This window comes from Nuphar pumila, chromosome 15 (assembly GCF_984573655.1).
Source record: "Nuphar pumila chromosome 15, dmNupPumi1.hap1.1, whole genome shotgun sequence".
NCBI lineage: Eukaryota > Viridiplantae > Streptophyta > Magnoliopsida > Nymphaeales > Nymphaeaceae > Nuphar > Nuphar pumila.
In genome coordinates this window covers 82,625,384-82,644,664 of record NC_143263.1, presented here as the reverse complement: position 1 = coordinate 82,644,664, position 19,281 = coordinate 82,625,384, and the positions used below count along the sequence as shown (strand labels likewise).

The 19,281-nt window shown below is 37.7% G+C and overlaps 1 protein-coding gene across 1 annotated transcript; it reads right to left on the bottom strand.

Moving 5' to 3' along the window:
* Window positions 1–10,289: 10,289 nt before the first annotated feature.
* LOC149815793 (uncharacterized) lies at window positions 10,290–14,098 on the bottom strand. Its single transcript, XM_089990631.1, has 4 exons — window positions 14,035–14,098; window positions 12,098–12,589; window positions 10,769–10,871; window positions 10,290–10,637 (listed from the first exon to the last, which is right to left on the bottom strand). Exons 1-4 carry the CDS (start codon window positions 14,096–14,098, stop codon window positions 10,478–10,480), a joined length of 819 nt encoding a protein of 272 aa, XP_089846757.1. The 3' UTR covers window positions 10,290–10,477.
* Window positions 14,099–19,281: the final 5,183 nt, after the last annotated feature.

Sequence of the window (19,281 nt, the reverse complement as noted above, 5' to 3'; positions counted from 1 at the left end):
TTTTCCCGTCGCAAATTTGTGACGGATCAGCGAGCGAAAACTATTTGTCGCTAACATTTGAAATATTTGCAAAATTAGCTACATAAATATATCCATCGCTAAATCTGTCGCTAATTAGCGACGGATTAGCGACAATGTTTTTTCGTCGCCAAAACACTACAAAAAATGATACTTAGCGACGGAATTAGCGAGGGAATTTTTCCGTCCCTAATCCGTCGCTATTTAGTGACGAATTAGGAACGGAAAAATTCCCTCGCTAATTCCGTCGCTAATTTTTTATTTAAAACCGTCTCGCCTGAGGCATGAAATTTTCCCTCCCCCCCCCCCGTTCGAAAATTTCCTTCCCTCTGTTTTTCCCTCCTCCTGTTCGATTTAAACCATCCCCACCTTCCTCTGACGATGCGCAACGACCTCTCGCACCACGGAGGTCGACCTTCTCAGGCACCTCTCGCACTACGTGCAGCTTCTGCAGCCGCTCTGCAGTGATCCCTCTGTCCCCGTCTCATCGTCCAGCCCGACGGCACCTCTCGCACCTTGCGCAACTTCTGTAGCCACTCTGCAGCGATCCCTCCGTCCTTGTCTCGTCGTCCAGCCCGACGGAACCTCCATCCTCCATTCTCAGGCACCTCTCGGTGGAGACTGCTCGGGCACCAATGGCACCTCCATCCTCCGCGTCGTCGTCCAGCCCGACGCCTCCTGCAAGTTCTCCCCCGTGAACCCTGGCTACGCCGCCTGCCTTGACCGCTCCTCCCGGCGGTGCCCCTCGGCAGTCTCCACCGCCTGTCCTGCCTCTCCCTCGTCGGATCCCGTCTCCAGTCGTGACTGGCTCGCTGCGGAAGAGCGTCATGACGCCAGTTTTGTACAAAAAAATTGCTCCCTGCCGGAGAACACGCCGGCAACGAGCAATTTTTTAAATTTTTTTTTTTTTAAATTTAACGATGGATTAGCGACGGATATTATCCATCGCTAATTTAAAATAGTGAAGGACTCGCGATGGATCATATCCGTCGCTAATCTGTCGCCAATTAGCGACGGAATTAGCGGCGGATAAGTTGTGGCACTACTTAGCGTCGAAAAATTCGCGATGAAAGTTATTCGTTCGTTAATCCGACGCTAATCCGTCGCTAAACAGTTTAGCGACGGATTAGCGTCGGATTTAGGTTGTCGCTAATCCACAGGTTTCTTGTAGTGACAATATGAAGACTACAACAATAAAAGCAGCTGGTGGGATAGATGATCCACTGCAGTGGAAGGGTCATGACTCTTCTACTATCAAGATAGATTATTGGGATGCAATGTGCGACAAGTGGGCAGGCCATGAATTTTGAAACCGCTCAGCAAAGGCTACATAAAACTGAACAAAGATGCCTGATGCCCATCTACACACAGGTGGTTCTAGGACTTTTGGGAGCCACCAGAAGAAAATGGTAACTCATTAATATATAATCAAATTTATAAGTATTTATGCATATTTTTTAATTAAGTTTTTTATCATTTAATCGTGCAGGAAACCAAAAAAGAGGCATTGTGCCTTACAATGATGTATTTGTTGAAACACATAAACGTAAGAGCATGAGAGAATTAGTATCAGAGAAGGCGAGAACGGCAACACTATGTATTTATTATATTAATAAACATTGTAATATACAAGTTATCATGAATTACATTATCATAAATATTATAATTCTTAATTATTAATTTCTATTGTAATCATTACTTTGTAAGCGTCATACGAGCAACATATGGTAGAGCGATATGGCGATGACTTCACTCAGCATCCGTATTTTGATTCTGCAGCATGGGTGACTGCAACCAGTGAACCCAAAAAGGGTCGTGTGTTCGGGTTTGGGAGTAACATAAACACCACACCAGTTGTTGCCTCTTGCAGTCAGGGCTCTGAGAGTTCTTCTGTCAGCATCAACTCTCATCGTCCGATTGACCATGTTGTTTATTGGGATGGTGTCCACCAGCTTTTTCAGGACATAATGCGTGACTTTTTACATGAAGACATTCTCAACCTTGTCCATAATGAGTTGTGCAACTTTTTTCGGGATAGGAGAACTTCGTCTGCATTCAACATGAGCTCTGATGCTCGTCTGGTATGAATGATTGAATCACTATGAATTTTTATTGCTAGCATTAGAACACATGTATGCATGATTGAATCACTATAAATTTTTTGACAACCTTATAACACATATATGCATGATTGAATTACTATGAAAGTCTTTTGACAACCTTAGAACGCATATAAGTACAATTTCATCACTATGAAAGTTTTTGACTGCCTTATAACACATATGCATGATTGAATTACTATGAAAGTTTTTTGACAACCTTAGAACGCATATAAGCACGATTTCATCACTATAAAAGTTTTTTGACTGCCTTATAACATATATATGCATGATTGAATTACTATGAAAGTTTTTTGACAACCTTAATTAGAACACATATAAGCATAATTTCATCACTATGAAAGTTTTGTGACTGCCTTATAACCCATATATGCATGATTGAATCACTATAAAAGTTTTTTGACAACCTTAGAACATATATATGCATGATTGAATCACTATGAAAGTTTTTTAACTGCCCTATAACACATATATGCATAATTTTGATACATAACACATTTATTTGACAGCCTTATAAACCATATATGTATGCTTGAATCACTATGACATTTTTTTGACAACCTTAGAACATATATCTGCATGATTGAATCACTATAATTTTTTTTGTCAGCCTTAGAACACATATCTGAATTCTGTTAATGTTCTTCACTTTATTGCTAGTCTATGTGTCATTCAGCCATGTTACTTTGATTTCCTTAGATTAGATGCATTACATATAATTTATTTCATTATGTTTTGTTTATCAATACTAACATTTCAGTTCTCTTGTAGGATGCTGGAGATGATGAGCGTAGAGGAGCTGATGGAGGCATAAATGAAGAGTCAGATTGAGACAATGAAGAGGATGATGCTCCAAATCTTGGCGATGATTAGATTCATGTGTTGAATTTGTTTCGCGTATATGTTGTTTCAAACAAAACTCTTTGTATATGTTCACTTGTAACTAATTAGAACTTGACGGGAATTATAGCGAGTTGTTAAATTTGTTCCACTTATAGCTTTTGCTAAATTTGTTTCACCTGCTTTTTATGTCTTTTTTATGTGTACTTTGTTTTTTATACACAAGTTATATAAATTGTATGCCGAGAATTTTTTTCTCGATATTTATATTTCAAATCATTTTTTTTAAAGTTTTTGTGACGGATTAGCGACGGATATTATCCGTCGCTAATATCCATCGTGAATGTAACGACAGATTAGGGACAAATATTAATCTGTCTCAAAAACTGAATGAGTTGTTGTTTTGCGATGGAATGTAATTCGTCGCTAAGCCGTCGTTAAATTGGCGACAAAATTTAGCGACCAAAATGTATCCATCGTGAAATGTTAGCGACGGATATGTATCTGTCGCAAAACCAAATCAATCCTTATTTGGCAACAGATTAGCGATGAATCATGACATTGGCTAATCCGTCAAGAATTAGCGATGAAAGTAGTGACATATCAGTTATGTTGCTAATTAGTGACCAGAAAATTACGATGAAATCTATCCATCGCTAAGCCATCGTCAATCCATTGATAAACGGATTAGCGACAAATTTGCGATGGATTATCGTCGAATAGCGTCCGTCGCTAATCCGCAAATTTCTTATAGTGTTTGGTTTTGTCTTGGTCATGGTCATTCTTGGACTTTGACCATTCTTTTTGGCTCTTGGGACAATTTTATCCACAAGCCTTTGATCGACCCTATTTATGAGGATTGACTGATCATTTTGGACCTTGACCTAGTCTATGTACTCATTGGAACCCCCTTTGACCTTGACCAGAACCAGCCCAACATCTTCTATATGGCACATTAATGGTTAAATAGTCTATTAGTTGTAACCTCTCATGTTAACCATTCACTGCTACCTTATTTTTTTGAACATTTTTTACCTCATCAAGGCTTTTTTAGTTCTAGTGACTTTGACTTTTTGCCCTTTGTCCTATTTGACCATTCATTGCTAGTCGTTTAGCCAGCCTTAGCCGCTTTATTAATAGTTGTTGGGTTGGGGCCTATATGTACCCAAACCCTCTCCCATTCTTATCATCACTCTCAAGCTCTCATCTTCTCTCTTTCTCCCACAAGTTTCCTACTTTCTCTACTCTCTTCCACGAGCTCCTTCCATGCTCTCTTGAGCTATCTCTCTCACTCCTTAGTGTTCACATCCTCTCTAGTGCTCTCTTACTCTTTAGCTTTGACTTACTCAAGAAGTCAACCCAGTACCCAGTGAGCCTAGGGTGAGATCGGTCCTAGTAAAGTAAAGGGGCTATTAAAGGTGATCCGTGTCGAGTTGCTCGGCCTCACTCAGTGCAAGGCATGGGCCGACCTTCACAAGTAGGCAAAAACTCAGTTTTATCTTGGGAGTGAAGTTTCATGAATACCCATTGTACCAAGAATTTGATCCTAAGTGGAGAAACTATTACTTGAAAGATAGCACATCTAACATGTGCCCCCTAGCGTACTTGGTTCAAGTACAATTGCCATAACCATTGAGTGAATTTTTTCAATAATTTTTAAGTGATATTTTTGCAAAAATGGTGACTAATGTGAAGATTGCCAACCAGTAACATAAGTTCCACATTTTTCTCATAATTATGAACATGGTGTGCGTGATCACATAGGTGTGTCTAGAAGAATGGAAGAATGAAACAATTGTCGAGAACTGAAAAAGAAGGAAGTGGAAGGAGGATGACTTCGTGTGTGGTGGCCACATCCTGATTGCACTCTTGGAGACCCTATTCGATCTTTACTCAAAAGTTGGTATAACTGCTTCAATGATCTCCACCATGGCTTTAGATAGTTGCTGTTATTTTCTTGGAATGGAAGGTGGCAGTCTTTGTTGTTTAATCTTGTGAGAGATTGTGGATCCTTTACAGCCACAAGGAGACAATGGCAGTAGGTAGGTAGACACAATAGTTTAATTATTTAGATTACTTTTTGTTTGAATTTTACCACTAATTATTGGAGAATTTGAGTATAGATATGAAAAAATTGAAAGAAGGAATTAATAAAATTGGATTTGTATAACATAGCAAGGTAGGAAATATGATCAATTGAGTTGAAGTAACTAAGTTTGATTTAATAATAAATAATTATGATATTATGATATTATCATGTAAGTTCAGTTTGCAGAAAATTGCTACAAATTGATCTTATTTTGATGTTGTTGTAGTTAGGATTTATGTCTAGAGCATCATAATAATATCACAATATTTTGAAAGAGTGAAAAGCTTTTATGAAAGTGGTCTTTGGCAAGTAAACTGCAAGCTCAAGAGGTAGAACTCACATTATGGTGCCTTCTCTTTGTTTGCTTTGAATCTCTCCTTTTGCTCCTTACTTTGTGTTGGAGATAATTTTTTGATTTTCTCCTACAAATATATGGTTGGGTTGAGCAGATAGGTGGAACATGCAAGTTGAAAACCTTTACTTATATAGTTTTATGGTTTATTAATAAAAAAATTTTATTGTATGATTCCTTCTTGAGAAAAACCAAAAAATGAACCAAAAAATGAACGATATTGCAACGTCATCCATTTCATCTATTTTTTAGCATGTTTCCATAGCTATCTTCTGCAAAATATTTTGTTAGTTGGAAGCAATTACCTCAGAGTTACAAGGATGACACGTGACATCTTGTGTTCCTATGTAAAATATAGTTTCTTAGATTACATATAATATTTAAATATGAATGTAATATTAATTTATTTGTATTTGCTACAGCAAAGTTATGATATTCCTCACTTCACCACAGGTTGGGTGATGAACAGTACAACAATTATAGATGTGAAGTGCAAATTAACAAATTTATTTCTGTTTATTTTTTAAAATGTAATCAATTTTAGATTCTTCTGTGCTTGTTCCATTCTGTCCTTTAGCTTTCATCTATACAAGGAGAACAAGATTACTCAATTGCACTAGCAGTGATAGGAAAGATACTAGGCATCCAGGTGTAGTCTTTATCGTGTTGACATACCACGTTGTGACAATTTACCTCGTAATAACAATGCAAACATAGCCTGGAATGATAATTGATTGGTTTCAGTTCTGCATATAGAAAGATTGCTTACCTGAGAAAAAAGAAAATCAGGTGCATCATGCACATATTTCATTGCAAATGTTGACCCATGTTACATATTTCTGATCTGTTAGTGCAGGAACTATAGATGTGGATAGAGAAAAATTGCCATAGCTGACACGGCCCAGGCGTGTCTGCAATACCATTGATTGATAGTCAGTCACCCTATCACTGATTCTTTTTGAGGAAAAAGAGAACTGGATGATGTGAACCCTTTTATTTATCAATAAAAACAAACTTTGATCCATGGCTTTCATATTAAGGGCATGTTTCCTTTGGTCACGGGTGGGATATATGATGGTCTAAGGCTTATATATACCCCAACCCTCTCCCATTCTTAATGCCCTGCTCTCTCTCTACTCTCTCCCACGAGCTCCTTGCTCTCTTGAGCTCTCAAGTTCATTTGAGCTCGCTCTCATCCTCTCGGGTGCTCTCTTACTCACTAGCTTCGACTTAGTTAGGAAGTCAACTCAGTACCTAGTCTTAGTATAATCAAAAGGTTATTGAAGGTGATTCATGTCGAGTTGCTTGACTTCATCCAGTACAAGACATGAGCCGACCTTCACGAGCATGTGAAAGCTAGGTTGTATTTTAGGAGAAAAAGTTGCACGAATACTCATTGCACTTAGGGGTGGCAATTTCTGACACGACCCGCCAACCCGACCCGCCAACCCGACCCGCCAACCCGCCTCTTAGGCGGGTTCGGGTTGGGCTTAAGCCAACCCGTTTAATAAACGGGTCGACCCGCGTAACCCGTTTATTAAACAGGTCGGGTTCGGGTTGGGGGTATGCCAACCCGCCAACCCGGCTGACCCGTTTAATAAACGGGTTAGGCGGGTGGGTCAACCCGCCAACCCGACCCGCCAACCTGCCTACCTGCCAACCCGATCCGTCAACCCGCCAACCCGACCCGCCAACCTGAAAACCCGTTTACCCGACCCAACCCATTTATTAAATGGGTTGGTGGGTCGTGTCGGGTTACCCGTTTATTAAACGGGTCGGGTTCGTGTTTGACACAGCTGACCCGTTTAATAAACGGGTCGGGTTCGGGTTGAGGTATGCTGACACGCCAACCCGACCCGCCAACCCGCCAACCCGACCCGATTGCCACCCCTAATTGCACTAAAGATTTGATCATAAGTAAGACAATTATCACTTGAAAGATAGCGGGTCTAACACTAACACGTGCCTTTGAGTGTAGCTGGTTCAAACTCAGTTGTCATACCTAATACCTACTAAGTAAATTTATCCAACAATCTTCACTCTTTGAAGAATAATTTTAGTATGATTATTTTTGAAAATCAATTTCTTAGATTTCAATATATAAATCGAGTTTAATACTTGGTCAACTCAAATGGAGTTTGGTAACATTTTGAGGACAAGAATGTGAGCCCCCTCAAATCATTTTTCTTCTCTCTTGATCGGGGGACCAAATAGATGCTAAGGTTGCCAATTAATTTTGAGAAAGCAAATGGATCAAACTCCTTCATTTACCCTCACTTCAGTGGATTCCTAAAGGTTTCCATCATACGACTGCATCATATGTCGATCTCAGCCATTCAACCGAATGCATCTGGATGGCTTGGCTTGGATAAGTCTACATTCTCACACGACATCTCCAGAATGTGGACTTATCCTAACCGTCGTGATGCATTCCATTGGATTGCTAGGAACATGCACAACATGATATGTTATAGGATACAATCCTCTTTTTTTCCCTTGGAGGGGCACCTTTCCAGTGAACCCACTTCAATCCTGGTCCAGTATGTGAATTCCCATCTTGATGTGTAATTTGAATCTAGGGCGGAAAAATGGATCATATTCTGGATGGAACGTGTTTGATCCGAATCCGATCGAATCCTAAATGTATACTGTAAATCCAAATCATATCCAATATCGTAGGTTGACCCTGGATCTGAAATATGTGGTAATACTGGATCCACTAGAAAACAGTGCAAACCAAGCCCTTTACGTGTAAAAAAAGGAAAGAAACTGGATCGTATTTTAAACCAGATTCAAATTAGATCTGTGCCAATTACTAATCTGAATTTGATTCAAATCCAAAAGAGATCTGATTTAGCAAATCCAAATCCAGACCAAACCCACATCCAGATCTTATTGTAAGGATCCAAATCCAGAAATAATGCATCAGATTTGGATTGGATATTCAATTATATCCAATCCATTTTCTGTCCTATTTGGAGCTTCTTTCTCTCATTTGACTGTGGTCTCAAAAGGGTTGGATCAAGGTTCAGGCATGACGCAACATTGCATCAGTTTCCGTAAAGTCAGGCCTGGCTCTGAATCTAAAACTAACACAAGTCATACGGCAGGTTATGGATCCAGATATGATCTGGATTTCTATGATACCAGAGTCTTCAAAAACAGAATTCTCCACTGTTTTGTGTATAGAAAAAGTAGAATTAGGTTAAGACTTGATTTTGACCTATCTACACATTTGTTTCTTGCTTTTCCACTTACCATTTCTTGCACCCATTTCCTACTTTAGTAACTATGTTGGGAACCATTTATTTGGGATGAATAGTGAGTAGGGGTGTCAACGGGCCTGGTTTACAAGGACCCGACCTGAACCAAACCCTATAGTGTCCGGGTATGGTGATAAATAAGAAGACTCGGGTCCGAACCTGAAGGTCCGATTAATACATGAACCCAGGTATAGTTTGTGAAATTTTATATCAGACCTGGACCCGACTCGAGTTCCGATTAAGACCTGCAATTTTTCAATACAAAAATAATAAAAAATATGGTTTTACTGAGTATGATCAGGGTTTGGTTCATGTAGTTCTTATTGGGTTCAGGTATATTTTTTTATAGTAGAACCCATTAGACCTGTGTTCAGACCCGATACCATACCCGAAAATCTGGTCCAAGTCTGGTTCCACCTAGGTCCGAACCAAACTCGACCCGTTGACACCCCTAATAATGAGTGCATTCAAAGTGGCCAGGGGACAAAGTACCAGTATCATCTCAAGGCAAGATAGGCTCAAAGCTAATAGCAAGCTTCTACGCACAAATAGCTCGCAAAATGCTCTTGCACACGCATTGTGAATGCCTGTAAATAAGGCAACAACAGTGCCAGTTGAAGAACAGAACACTCTTTTATAAAATAAATGCACAGCAGAGCTGTGAATGGCACAGCTTCTGTACACAAAAGATTCATAAACCTTTTTCTAATCAAGTTTTAAAGTGTTATTTGCGTTAACCTTGCACAAATTTCCGCCACCAAAGACACTTAACAAGTTCTACAATAACAATAGCAGGGTAATTTTGTTAAAGACTAGTAGTTTGTTTTGGCATCAACCAGCAATTGGGACACTTCACAATGGGAAGGCTAGTTTTGTTATGCTGCTCAACCAAAGGTAGGAGAAAAGTTGTGTAACATGATGGTTCAACAAACTAACACATTGCTTCCTGGACAAGCTCTGCTGCTAGGAGGTGTCTAAATAGAACTCTAGCAGTCAGTCACACAATTGCGCAACGTATCGTGCACAAGGAAAGCAAAACATAACATAACCAAAATGCACGTTGCTTCCCTCATCTCTTCTATTTTAGCTTGTCTTTCTGTTGCTTTTCATTGCCTGGTTGCATTTGCTTGTGGTGTTGTTTTCCTTGTGTATGAGACATTTTAATTGCGTCAGTTCCTGCTACAAATCTTGTTTAGGCTGCTCCTATTGACGGACACTCCTTGGATGTCATCATGTTATTCGGTTCATAAACCAGCATGTGCTACATATCTATAGGCCAATTTTTTTTTCTCAGACACATCAAGGGGAAAAAGATGGATTACAAGGAAAACTTCCATAAATCATTAATGTAAGCTGTACAAAGCGAACTATTTAGTTTAAAGCTTACCAAATAATGCCAAAATAAGGTACAATGAATGAAACCTAAACTTCCTAATATACCATGTTAGAAACTTTATTTCTGCAACAAGATTGATAAAACAAAACACATTATTTCAAAATTGTTCACTAACTGAAGCTTTATACTTGTTTCACTAGAAGGTAACTATCAAACAAAAAGCAGTGAAAGATATCCAAAATGTCATTTATCAACAATGAGGCTGATATGAATTGACTGCTTATTCTATTTAACTCTGAAAGTTGGTCAATATAATTTCCCAAACTGAATGATCACAGCTCATAATAGACTGTGCTCTACCATGTACTAAACAGAAGCTTCCTGCTTTAACCAAGTTTTGCAAACAGAGCGGTCAGCAGCAAAGGATTCAGTAGCATTTCCTGAAAGGTGATGCACTCATCAACATGTGAGAAGCAACTTATGCAGGCATATCAAGGTGAAGAAGAAGACTGAGCTTATTGAAACAGATGCTGCAATTGCAGCACTGGAAGTGGGAACTTCTGATCCGTAGATTGTAGGTCCAGTTGGATTTGTTGTGTTTATTGTGGATGAACCAGGGCTGTCACACGTTTCAATCAGAATCAGACTTCTTTTACTTTTCTCTTCTCCTTCTTTTAAGTTGATCTTGAAAGAAACAACTGAAGGAAACAAAACTACGGATAAGAGATCAAGCATAAAATTTTTAAGTACCTTGTTGATGTTGGTGTTGATGTTGGTGTTGATGTTGATGTTGGTGTTGGTGTTGATGTTGGTGTTGATGTTGCTTTTGATGGATATACACATGTTCCAGAACCTGCAAGAGTGCAGTATATATGAGACAAAGGTATTGAAAAATCAAAGACAGAAGAATCAAGACTTTCAATTTGGCCATATGTGGAAAAAGGTTTTCCTTTTTTCGGTCAATTTCACCTGCTTGGATAATTAATGAAATATAACAAGGACAGGATGTAGATTGGCATAATATAAAAGAAAAATGATGCACCCAAACAGACTAACCAAGGCATGGACCAAAATAAGGAAATTCAAACTTCCAAGGATGAAATATCCAAGCTTAATGAGTTCTTCTGAGATTATTAAAGAGTAATCCTGGCATCAAGGTGTGCCTTCATCATTTTCACAAATCTACTCCGTTATTCAAAAAATTAGCATTTAAAAAATGTCTGGAAATATAAAAAAATGAAGAAACTACTTCCTAGGGTATGAGAAAAGTGTTTTCCATTTATAGGAAACTTGATCTCCAAGCATGGGAAGCACATTCTTAGATGTTCAAGGTATTGATACATTTAGGAGGCATATTTTCTGAAAAATAGTACATTCTTTTTCTTTCTAATCTGTTTAAAAGAATTATAACAATTAGATTTACGAGCCTACAAGGGCATTGAACTCAGTATTTTGATTATTATTATTTAAAATGTTTTTTGTTCCATATGAGTAGCCTAAAAAATTGTTGCTTGCATTAAGTATGAAGTATGAAGAATTATGTGATTGTATAGTTGAAAAATTGCATAGATGATCATTGTATATTCTGCAAAAGTTTTATTTGTGTCATCATGGATATTGGTGTCATTTTTTGTGTGAATTTTTTCTGCATACATGGCATTCGTCTATTTGTAGTTTTATAATCCGTACAATGTGGACCTAAAAAAACCATGTTTTCCATTTATTGTTTCACGTTTCCATTTCCATTCCTAGCAACCTTCCTCTAGACATCCATCTTCCCAAGCAGAAAAGATAGCATATCTGCATACTTTCCAAAGGAAGTTGATTGTGAGTGTAGATATTTTTCAGGAGTCAAAATAATTAACAGAACAAAGAAAATCAATGCAAGAAACACATGAATTATCAACATAAATGAAATGCTGCATAATGTAAGAGCACATGAGAATACCTACAGCATATTAATGAGAAACATATAGCCTCATATTGCAATAAGCAAACAAATCATTCAATCTTCTAATAGCATGAGAAGTATATGATGCAAAATGCGGTAAGAAATATAAAGTTTATTGTAGATCTTACTAGGATCAGTTGATGTAAGCATAGCAGTTCCTCCAAAGTTGCAACTGGTATCAATTGGGTACTTTTGATAATAGTTATTGAATGCATATGAAGCATGATCACGAACTGTATCTGGATTATAACAGCTTCCACCCTGTTGAATTGCTGAACAATCTGCCCCGCCGTATCCGCATGCATAGTCAAGAGCAACCTGCAAAGCTGTCTGTGATGCTGATGGATTTGCAATGCACCACCTCTGACCACCTGAGGTTGTGGGTGTCATGGTTGTCGGAGTGGTAATGGGGGTTGTTACAGGGTTTGCACCTTGGGCTGTATTTGGAGTGGTAGGATTTAAAGGATTGATTACAGGAACAGTTATCATAGGATACGTAACATCCAATTCACGTCTGTTGTTGATGGATTCAACCTTGTTCTGAAAAGCTCCGGAAGGTAAAATTTCTGCTTCTTTGTGATCGGATTTTCTCTGTTTTGATTCTCTAACAGGGGAGCTCTCTAACCAAAAAAAAAAGTTCATTACATAGTCAACTAACTGACCTTTATCAAGCATCCGCTTCATAGGTTTGATCCAGGGAACGAGATCATGGCCCAACAGGAACAACATGAAAGAATGTGCTACAATAATCATCAGCATACATGAAGACTTCATTGTTCAAAGCTTGTACAGAAGTTTGTGGTTAGCTTCTACGGTTCTTGGACATTTTTTTTCCATGAAGGACGGGGAAACCACCCTCAGGATCGGAGACCTAGTCGTGCCAACAGGAACAACATGAAAGAATGTGCTATAAAAATCATCAGCATACATGAAGACTTCATTGTACAGAAGTTTGTGGTTAGCTTCTAGGGTTCTTGGACAATTTTTTTTTTCCATGAAGGACGAGGAAACCACCCTCAGGGTCAGAGACCTAGTCGCGCTAGCTAAGCCTACCGTACTTACGGTCGCTATCCAGACAGTGTAAACCTATGGGCCTATGGCACACTCCTTGCCTCCAGGGAGGGATCTTGGACAATCAAGAAAAGTAAAACAGGAGATTTTTTTAAAGTCTGATGTTCAATAGATGAGAGAACCGAATCAATTACTTGACAAATAAAATCCATATGATACAAATCAGTTTTTCCAATGATGGTAATGTCTATGCAACTGCTGAAGCCCAAAGACTGACCCAACAAACAGCTAAAGCTTTTAAATTAGACCTCTCTTTATTGTTTAAATGCTACCAGATGCACAATATCAACGCTACCCAAGAATCCATAAAATAGGGGTGAAGTAGATCTTCAGAAAAAAATTCACCAACTCTACAGACATTGATGATTTATCAGTCTCAATTGATGAATTTACAGAAAAAGCTGAGGAAATCGAAAGCTCGTTTAGACAGCTTTTTTAATGTGGCATCAGAAAATCATGTAACATTTTCTTCCAACATGACTAGGAAACAATGCCCATATTTTTTTCTTGGAAAAATAAACGTCACATAATTCATTTCATTCAACAAATCACGACCCCATGTTCTCTTCCAAATCAAATATGCTCGTATTGAAAAGTTCAGGAAATAAAATGTATGATACAAGGACTTCAATGTGCTCCTATAAAAAGAAAACTAGTTCGCATGTACCTCTATGAATTTTGATTTGCCGTCAAACGCAACTTGGACGAACAGGGAAGATAAGACAAGTCGTAGAAGTGAATTTACAAGACCAACTTTACCAATCATAAGCGAATTTACAAGACCAACTTCACCAATCATACGTGAATTTACAAAGACCAACTTTTGCCAAACAAGTGACAACCCATCACATAGTGAAAACAAATAAGCACCTGAGAGAGAGAGAGAGAGAGAGAGAGAGAGATGATGAACCAGATTGCAAAAAGACACCAATGATAAATTTTAAGGCCTACCAACTAGGGAAGAAGAAGAAGGAAACCATATTAAACAGTTTACCTGAACCAAGAGCAGTAAGAGCCAAAAACAGAATGATAAAGAAGTGACTAATCCTTGAGTCCATCTCTCCTCCTCCTACCTCAAGTGGAGCAAAATATGCACCATGAACTAGGCTTAATTATTTAAACCAAGGAGGAGAACCAATATAGTCTACAGAGAGAAAGAGGGAATCCTAGTTAGCTTGGGGGGAAGAGGGACGTAAGAATAACGTGAAACTTGAAAGGGAGGAGAAAGTGCAATGAAGAAGTGGAAAAGGAGCGTAAGCAGAACCTTGGAGTGAAGAGAAAGGAAGCAAAAGAATACACAAAGAATTGCTTATACAAATCATGGTTTGGGCACGAAGGATTCCCGCAGTTTGATGCTATTCTCCTTTTGCACTGTTTCTTATTCTCTCTTTCTCCTTTTTATTTTTCTTTTCACTGTGGATTATCGGACTAAATTAAAGGGTAAAGTTGGTTTGGTTGGTCTATGTTTTCAGTGAGGAATGCAGAGAGAGAGAGAGAGAGAGAGAGAGAGAGAGAGAGAGAGTATTGATCATTATGGCATGGACGACGGCATTGACATGCTAGACAGTGTTCAAAAGCCCGGCCGCGTGTCTATGGGCACGACACGTCACATGGACGCGACATCTACAAACAATATTGTATTTATATTTGATAGCTGTTGATATTTTCAATAATAAATACTTATTAGTGAACAATTTTATAGGCAGATCCAAACCCAAGGACGCTACTCAAGTTATCCATTACTTGTGCAGGTAAGAGCTCTACAAAGACAACCAACAAGAAAGAGAATCCAACTCCACGTGTTAAACACATCACCCTCCAAGAGAGTCCTATTGAGACTACACTTCAAGAAGATAAGAGCCCTGAAGCAAGCTAGAGAGAGTTGAGAGTTATCTAATTAATCAAGATGTCTTAACAATTGAGAGACTGCTAATGTAAATAAAAAAACTCAGGGGCGTGTGGGACTCCTCTTCAAAGGCGTATAACCCTGTAATAAATAAGTGTATAATGGAACTTCTCATCTTAGTTGTTTAGAAGAAAGAGATAAAGAGAAAAAACTTGTTTTTTTGCGGACGTAGATCTTTCTTGGATTGAACCACGTTAAAATTTGTGTCTTGCATGTTTTTTGAGTATTTTCTTTTATGGTATCAGAGTTGATTGTTCCTAAATGGGGGCATGTGAGTATGTATTCGTCTTCAGCAGATCTTTTTCCTCTCCTTTTTCCTGTTTTGTTCAAGATGATTGAAAACAACAGCTCTACATCAAGTTCAAATAATCTTTTTCTTTTTATTCTTGCTTCAACAAGCGTAAAACACTTCTTGTCAGTGAAATTGTCTACAAACAAATTTTTATTGTAGGAATCTCAATGTATCTCACTGTTGAAAATTTACAATTTAATGGGGTTGTAGATAGGTCAAAACCTCGTCTAGACATGTTTATTATGGAGCCTAATAAAGAGGCTAAGAAAAATCTGGTGTTTTAGGAATGAGAAAGGATGGATCAACTTTTGTTAAGTTGAATCCTGTCGCCATTGACAGACATGATACACTATCAAGTGGTGGGTTTGACTACGTCATACAGTGTATGGAACACACTAAGAAAAACATATGTTGCACATTTCAGGGCCGTGTTCAATAGCTCAAGTCACAACTACATAATCTAAAAAAAAGGACAAACAATATTACAAATTATTTTCATAGAGCTAAACGTATAGCCCATCACCTGACTATAGCAAGAAAGCCAATATCTAATAAAGATCTCTCGATGCATATTCTTTCTGGTCTTCTAATGAGTGAGTATGGTTATTTAAGAACAATTTTAAACACTCGTGAGGATCCACTTTTCCTTGATGATTTATTGGGGATGCTTCTGGTACATGAGGCACAATTACATGAATATGAAGATCAAGAACATGCTATGGCCAATTTTATTGTTCGTCAAAATCATCCTATTCAGACTCCTAAAAATCATGGGGGTCGATTTAACTCTTCCAGTGGAAGATGCGGAGGGCGGCAATCTGATAGATCCAATCAAAATAGAGAAAATTACAATAATCTCATAATTTGTCATTCGTATGGAAATCAAGGTCATGTAGCTGCAATTTATCGTACTACATGTCAGACATACAAAAACCAATGACATGGAGCTCTACATTGAAGAGTTTTTAAACTACAGAAAGATATTGCTCTCAAAGCTTACAATGCCACCATAAGGAAACCCAGTAGATAATGGAGACTAGTTTCTGAACTCTAGAGCAATGCACCATGTTACAACAGATCTAAACAATATTTCACTGCAATCAGAATATCAGGGACAAGTTCATATTAAAATTGGTAATGGTTCTCACCTAAAGATTCACCATATCGATTACTCAAGTTTTTTATTCTTCTAACTCAAAGTTTGTGCTTAGTGCTATTCTTCATCTCATCTATTACAAAAAAATTGTTATCTGTTAAAAATTTTACTAAAGACTGATAATTTTTTTTTATCATATTGGTGTTATGTGAAGGATCACAAAATGGGGAAAGCAATACTCTAGGGTACCAATGAAGAGGGTCTCTACATATTGGATATCTCCAGGATAGATCAGACAACAAAGAACCCTTCTACATCAACATATGTTAGAGAACAAGCTTCTCTTGATTAGTGGCACAAACATTTTTGTTATCCCTCTTTTCATAATGTTAGTTAGATTTTGCAGAACCATAATTTGTCTTTCTTGCATAATAATGCTAGTTATTTGTGTGAGGTCTATCATAAGGGTAAAAGTCATAATTTACCATTTTCTATGCATAGAGCTAAAAGACTGCTTGAATTAGTTTATTATGATGTTTTGAGACATGCCTTTGTTTCTAGTGGAAAAAGATATTTATATTATGTGAGTTTTGTGGATGCTTTCTCCATGTTTACTTGGTTATATGTTCTTGAAATAAAATCTCAAGTTTTTTTTTGTGTTTCAAACTTTTCAGAAATTGGTTGAGAACAAACTTGGCTGTCAAATCAAATCCCTCCAAATTGATTGGGGAGGAGAATTTAGACCCTTGACTGTTTATTTAAAAATGTGTGGCATTGAATATCGTGTTACCTGTCTATATACACATGAACAAAAAGGTTGTGTGAAAAGAAAACATAGGCATATTATTGAAACTCACCTCACCCTCCTAGCTCAAGCTAGGTTACCACATAAATTGTAAGACTGTGTTTATGATTTCAATCTACCTCATTAATAGACTTTCATCCAATGTGACCGATAAAAAGTCCAAATTCCAAATTTTATTTAATGTTGCAACTGATTATAAATTCCTTAAAACTTTTGGATGTGTGTGTTATCCCTGCCTTCACTCTTATAATCATCATAAACTGGATTTTTGAAGCACATGATGTATTTTTCTTGGTTATAATAGCTAACATAAAGGATATTTTTGTTTGGATCCTGCAACTAAGGAAATCATTATTAGTCGAAATGTCCAATTGATGAACAACTTTTTTTATACCAAAAATTAGTTTAATCCGCCCTTAAAATAATTGAGTCTCCTAGTGCATCAGTATGTATACCCATACCAAACCTAGTTTTTCCTCCTAATCCATAAGTTACACCCATTCCATCCCTCTTATCCCTTTGGCCCATGTGCCAAATTCACATACACTACCAGTTGAACCTACTCAACTTATGTGCCCATTGCCTGTGCCTATACAACCATCCTATGCTCCCACAATCAGTAGACTTTTCATACTATGGTCACCCGATCCCAACCAAATTCTTTAAAACCAAAAGCCTTTCTTGCAATTAGATATCCCATACCTACTATACTTCTCACAGAATTGCCCCAAGAAAGTGAACTGACCTATTTTTCCCAAGCTCAGAAAGTTCCTTATTGGCGTCATGCCATGACAAAAGAGTTTATTGTATTGTTGAAAATTGACACATGGAGTCTTGTTCCCCCTCAACCTAATGTTAATATCATTGGTTGCAAATGAATTTATAAAATTAAGAGACAAGCTGATGGTACTTTGGAAAGGTATAAAGCTCATCTTGTGGCAAAAGATTATATTCAAGAGGAGGGCATTGACTACTTTAAAACCTTTAACCCAATGCTCAAACCACTAATAATTAAAGTTGTCCTCACTGTTGTATTTTCTTTTGGGTGACCCATATGACAACTTGATCTTCATAATGCCTTTTTGAATGGATTATTGTCTGAGGAGATCTATATGTCTCAACCACAATGATTTGTGGATCCGTAGTATTCCAACTATATGTGTAAATTATACGAGGATCTTTATGTGTTGAAATAGATGCTTAGAATATGGTACCAAGTATTTTTCTCACCACTATCCGCTTGGTTATTTCTCTGGTTGACACTTCTTTATTTGTTCTTAAACGTGGTTCTTTGCGAGTGTATATTTTAATTTATGTTAATGATATAATTGTCATTGTTAGCTCTCACAACTATCTTCAAGCCATTATTCAGAAAAATGAGAGATGAGTTTGCTTGCAAGGATCTGAGTCCTTTGCACTATGTTTTTGGTATTGAATCTATAGTTACCTCATCAGGTTTATATTTGACTTAGCAAAAGTACATGTTGGTCTTATTGGATTGTAATAACATGACGGGCTTCAAACCACTTACCACTCCCATGGCTTGCTCTATAAAATTGTCTCTTCATGATGGGGATCCCCTATCAGATCCAACAACATATCATCAAGTTGTGGGTGCCCTGAAATATCTAACTTTAACTCAGCCTGATATTGCTTTTGCAGTTAATAACGTTTGTCAATTTATGCATCAACCCACTTTTGACCACTGGACAATTGTTAAAAGGATTCTACGTTATATAAAGCATACATTACAATTTGGGTTGCTCTTCCCTAAGTATGCTCAATTTTTACATCTCTTTGTTTTCAATCATCGATTGGGATGGCAGTGTTGATAATCATAAGTATGATTAGGGATTTGCAGTGTTTTTGGAAAGTTTTCTTATTTCCTGGTCAATCCGGAAACAATAAATTGTTGCCTATTTCAGTACTATAGATGAATACAAAGCCCTATCAAACACTATTGCTGAGGTTTTTTGGCTTTTATACTTACTTTGGAACCTATATATTCCTATACCGTGCCCTCCGATTCTATGGTGTGATAACATTGGTGCATCTTACCTGCCTGCTAATCTGGTCTTTCATAATCACACCAAGCATATTGATATTTATGTACATTTTATTTAAGATCATGTATCTAAAGGA

Bases quoted from the DNA above. Each gene is read 5' to 3' on its own strand.
- LOC149815793 (XM_089990631.1), bottom strand. From the start codon at position 14,098: ATGGACTCAAGGATTAGTCACTTCTTTATCATTCTGTTTTTGGCTCTT. The intron at 10,872-12,097 runs GTAAGATCTACA...GCACTCTTGCAG, and splicing joins GCTTACATCAACTGATCCTA to GTTCTGGAACATGTGTATAT. The intron at 10,638-10,768 runs GTACTTAAAAAT...AACGTGTGACAG, and splicing joins TCAACACCAACATCAACAAG to CCCTGGTTCATCCACAATAA.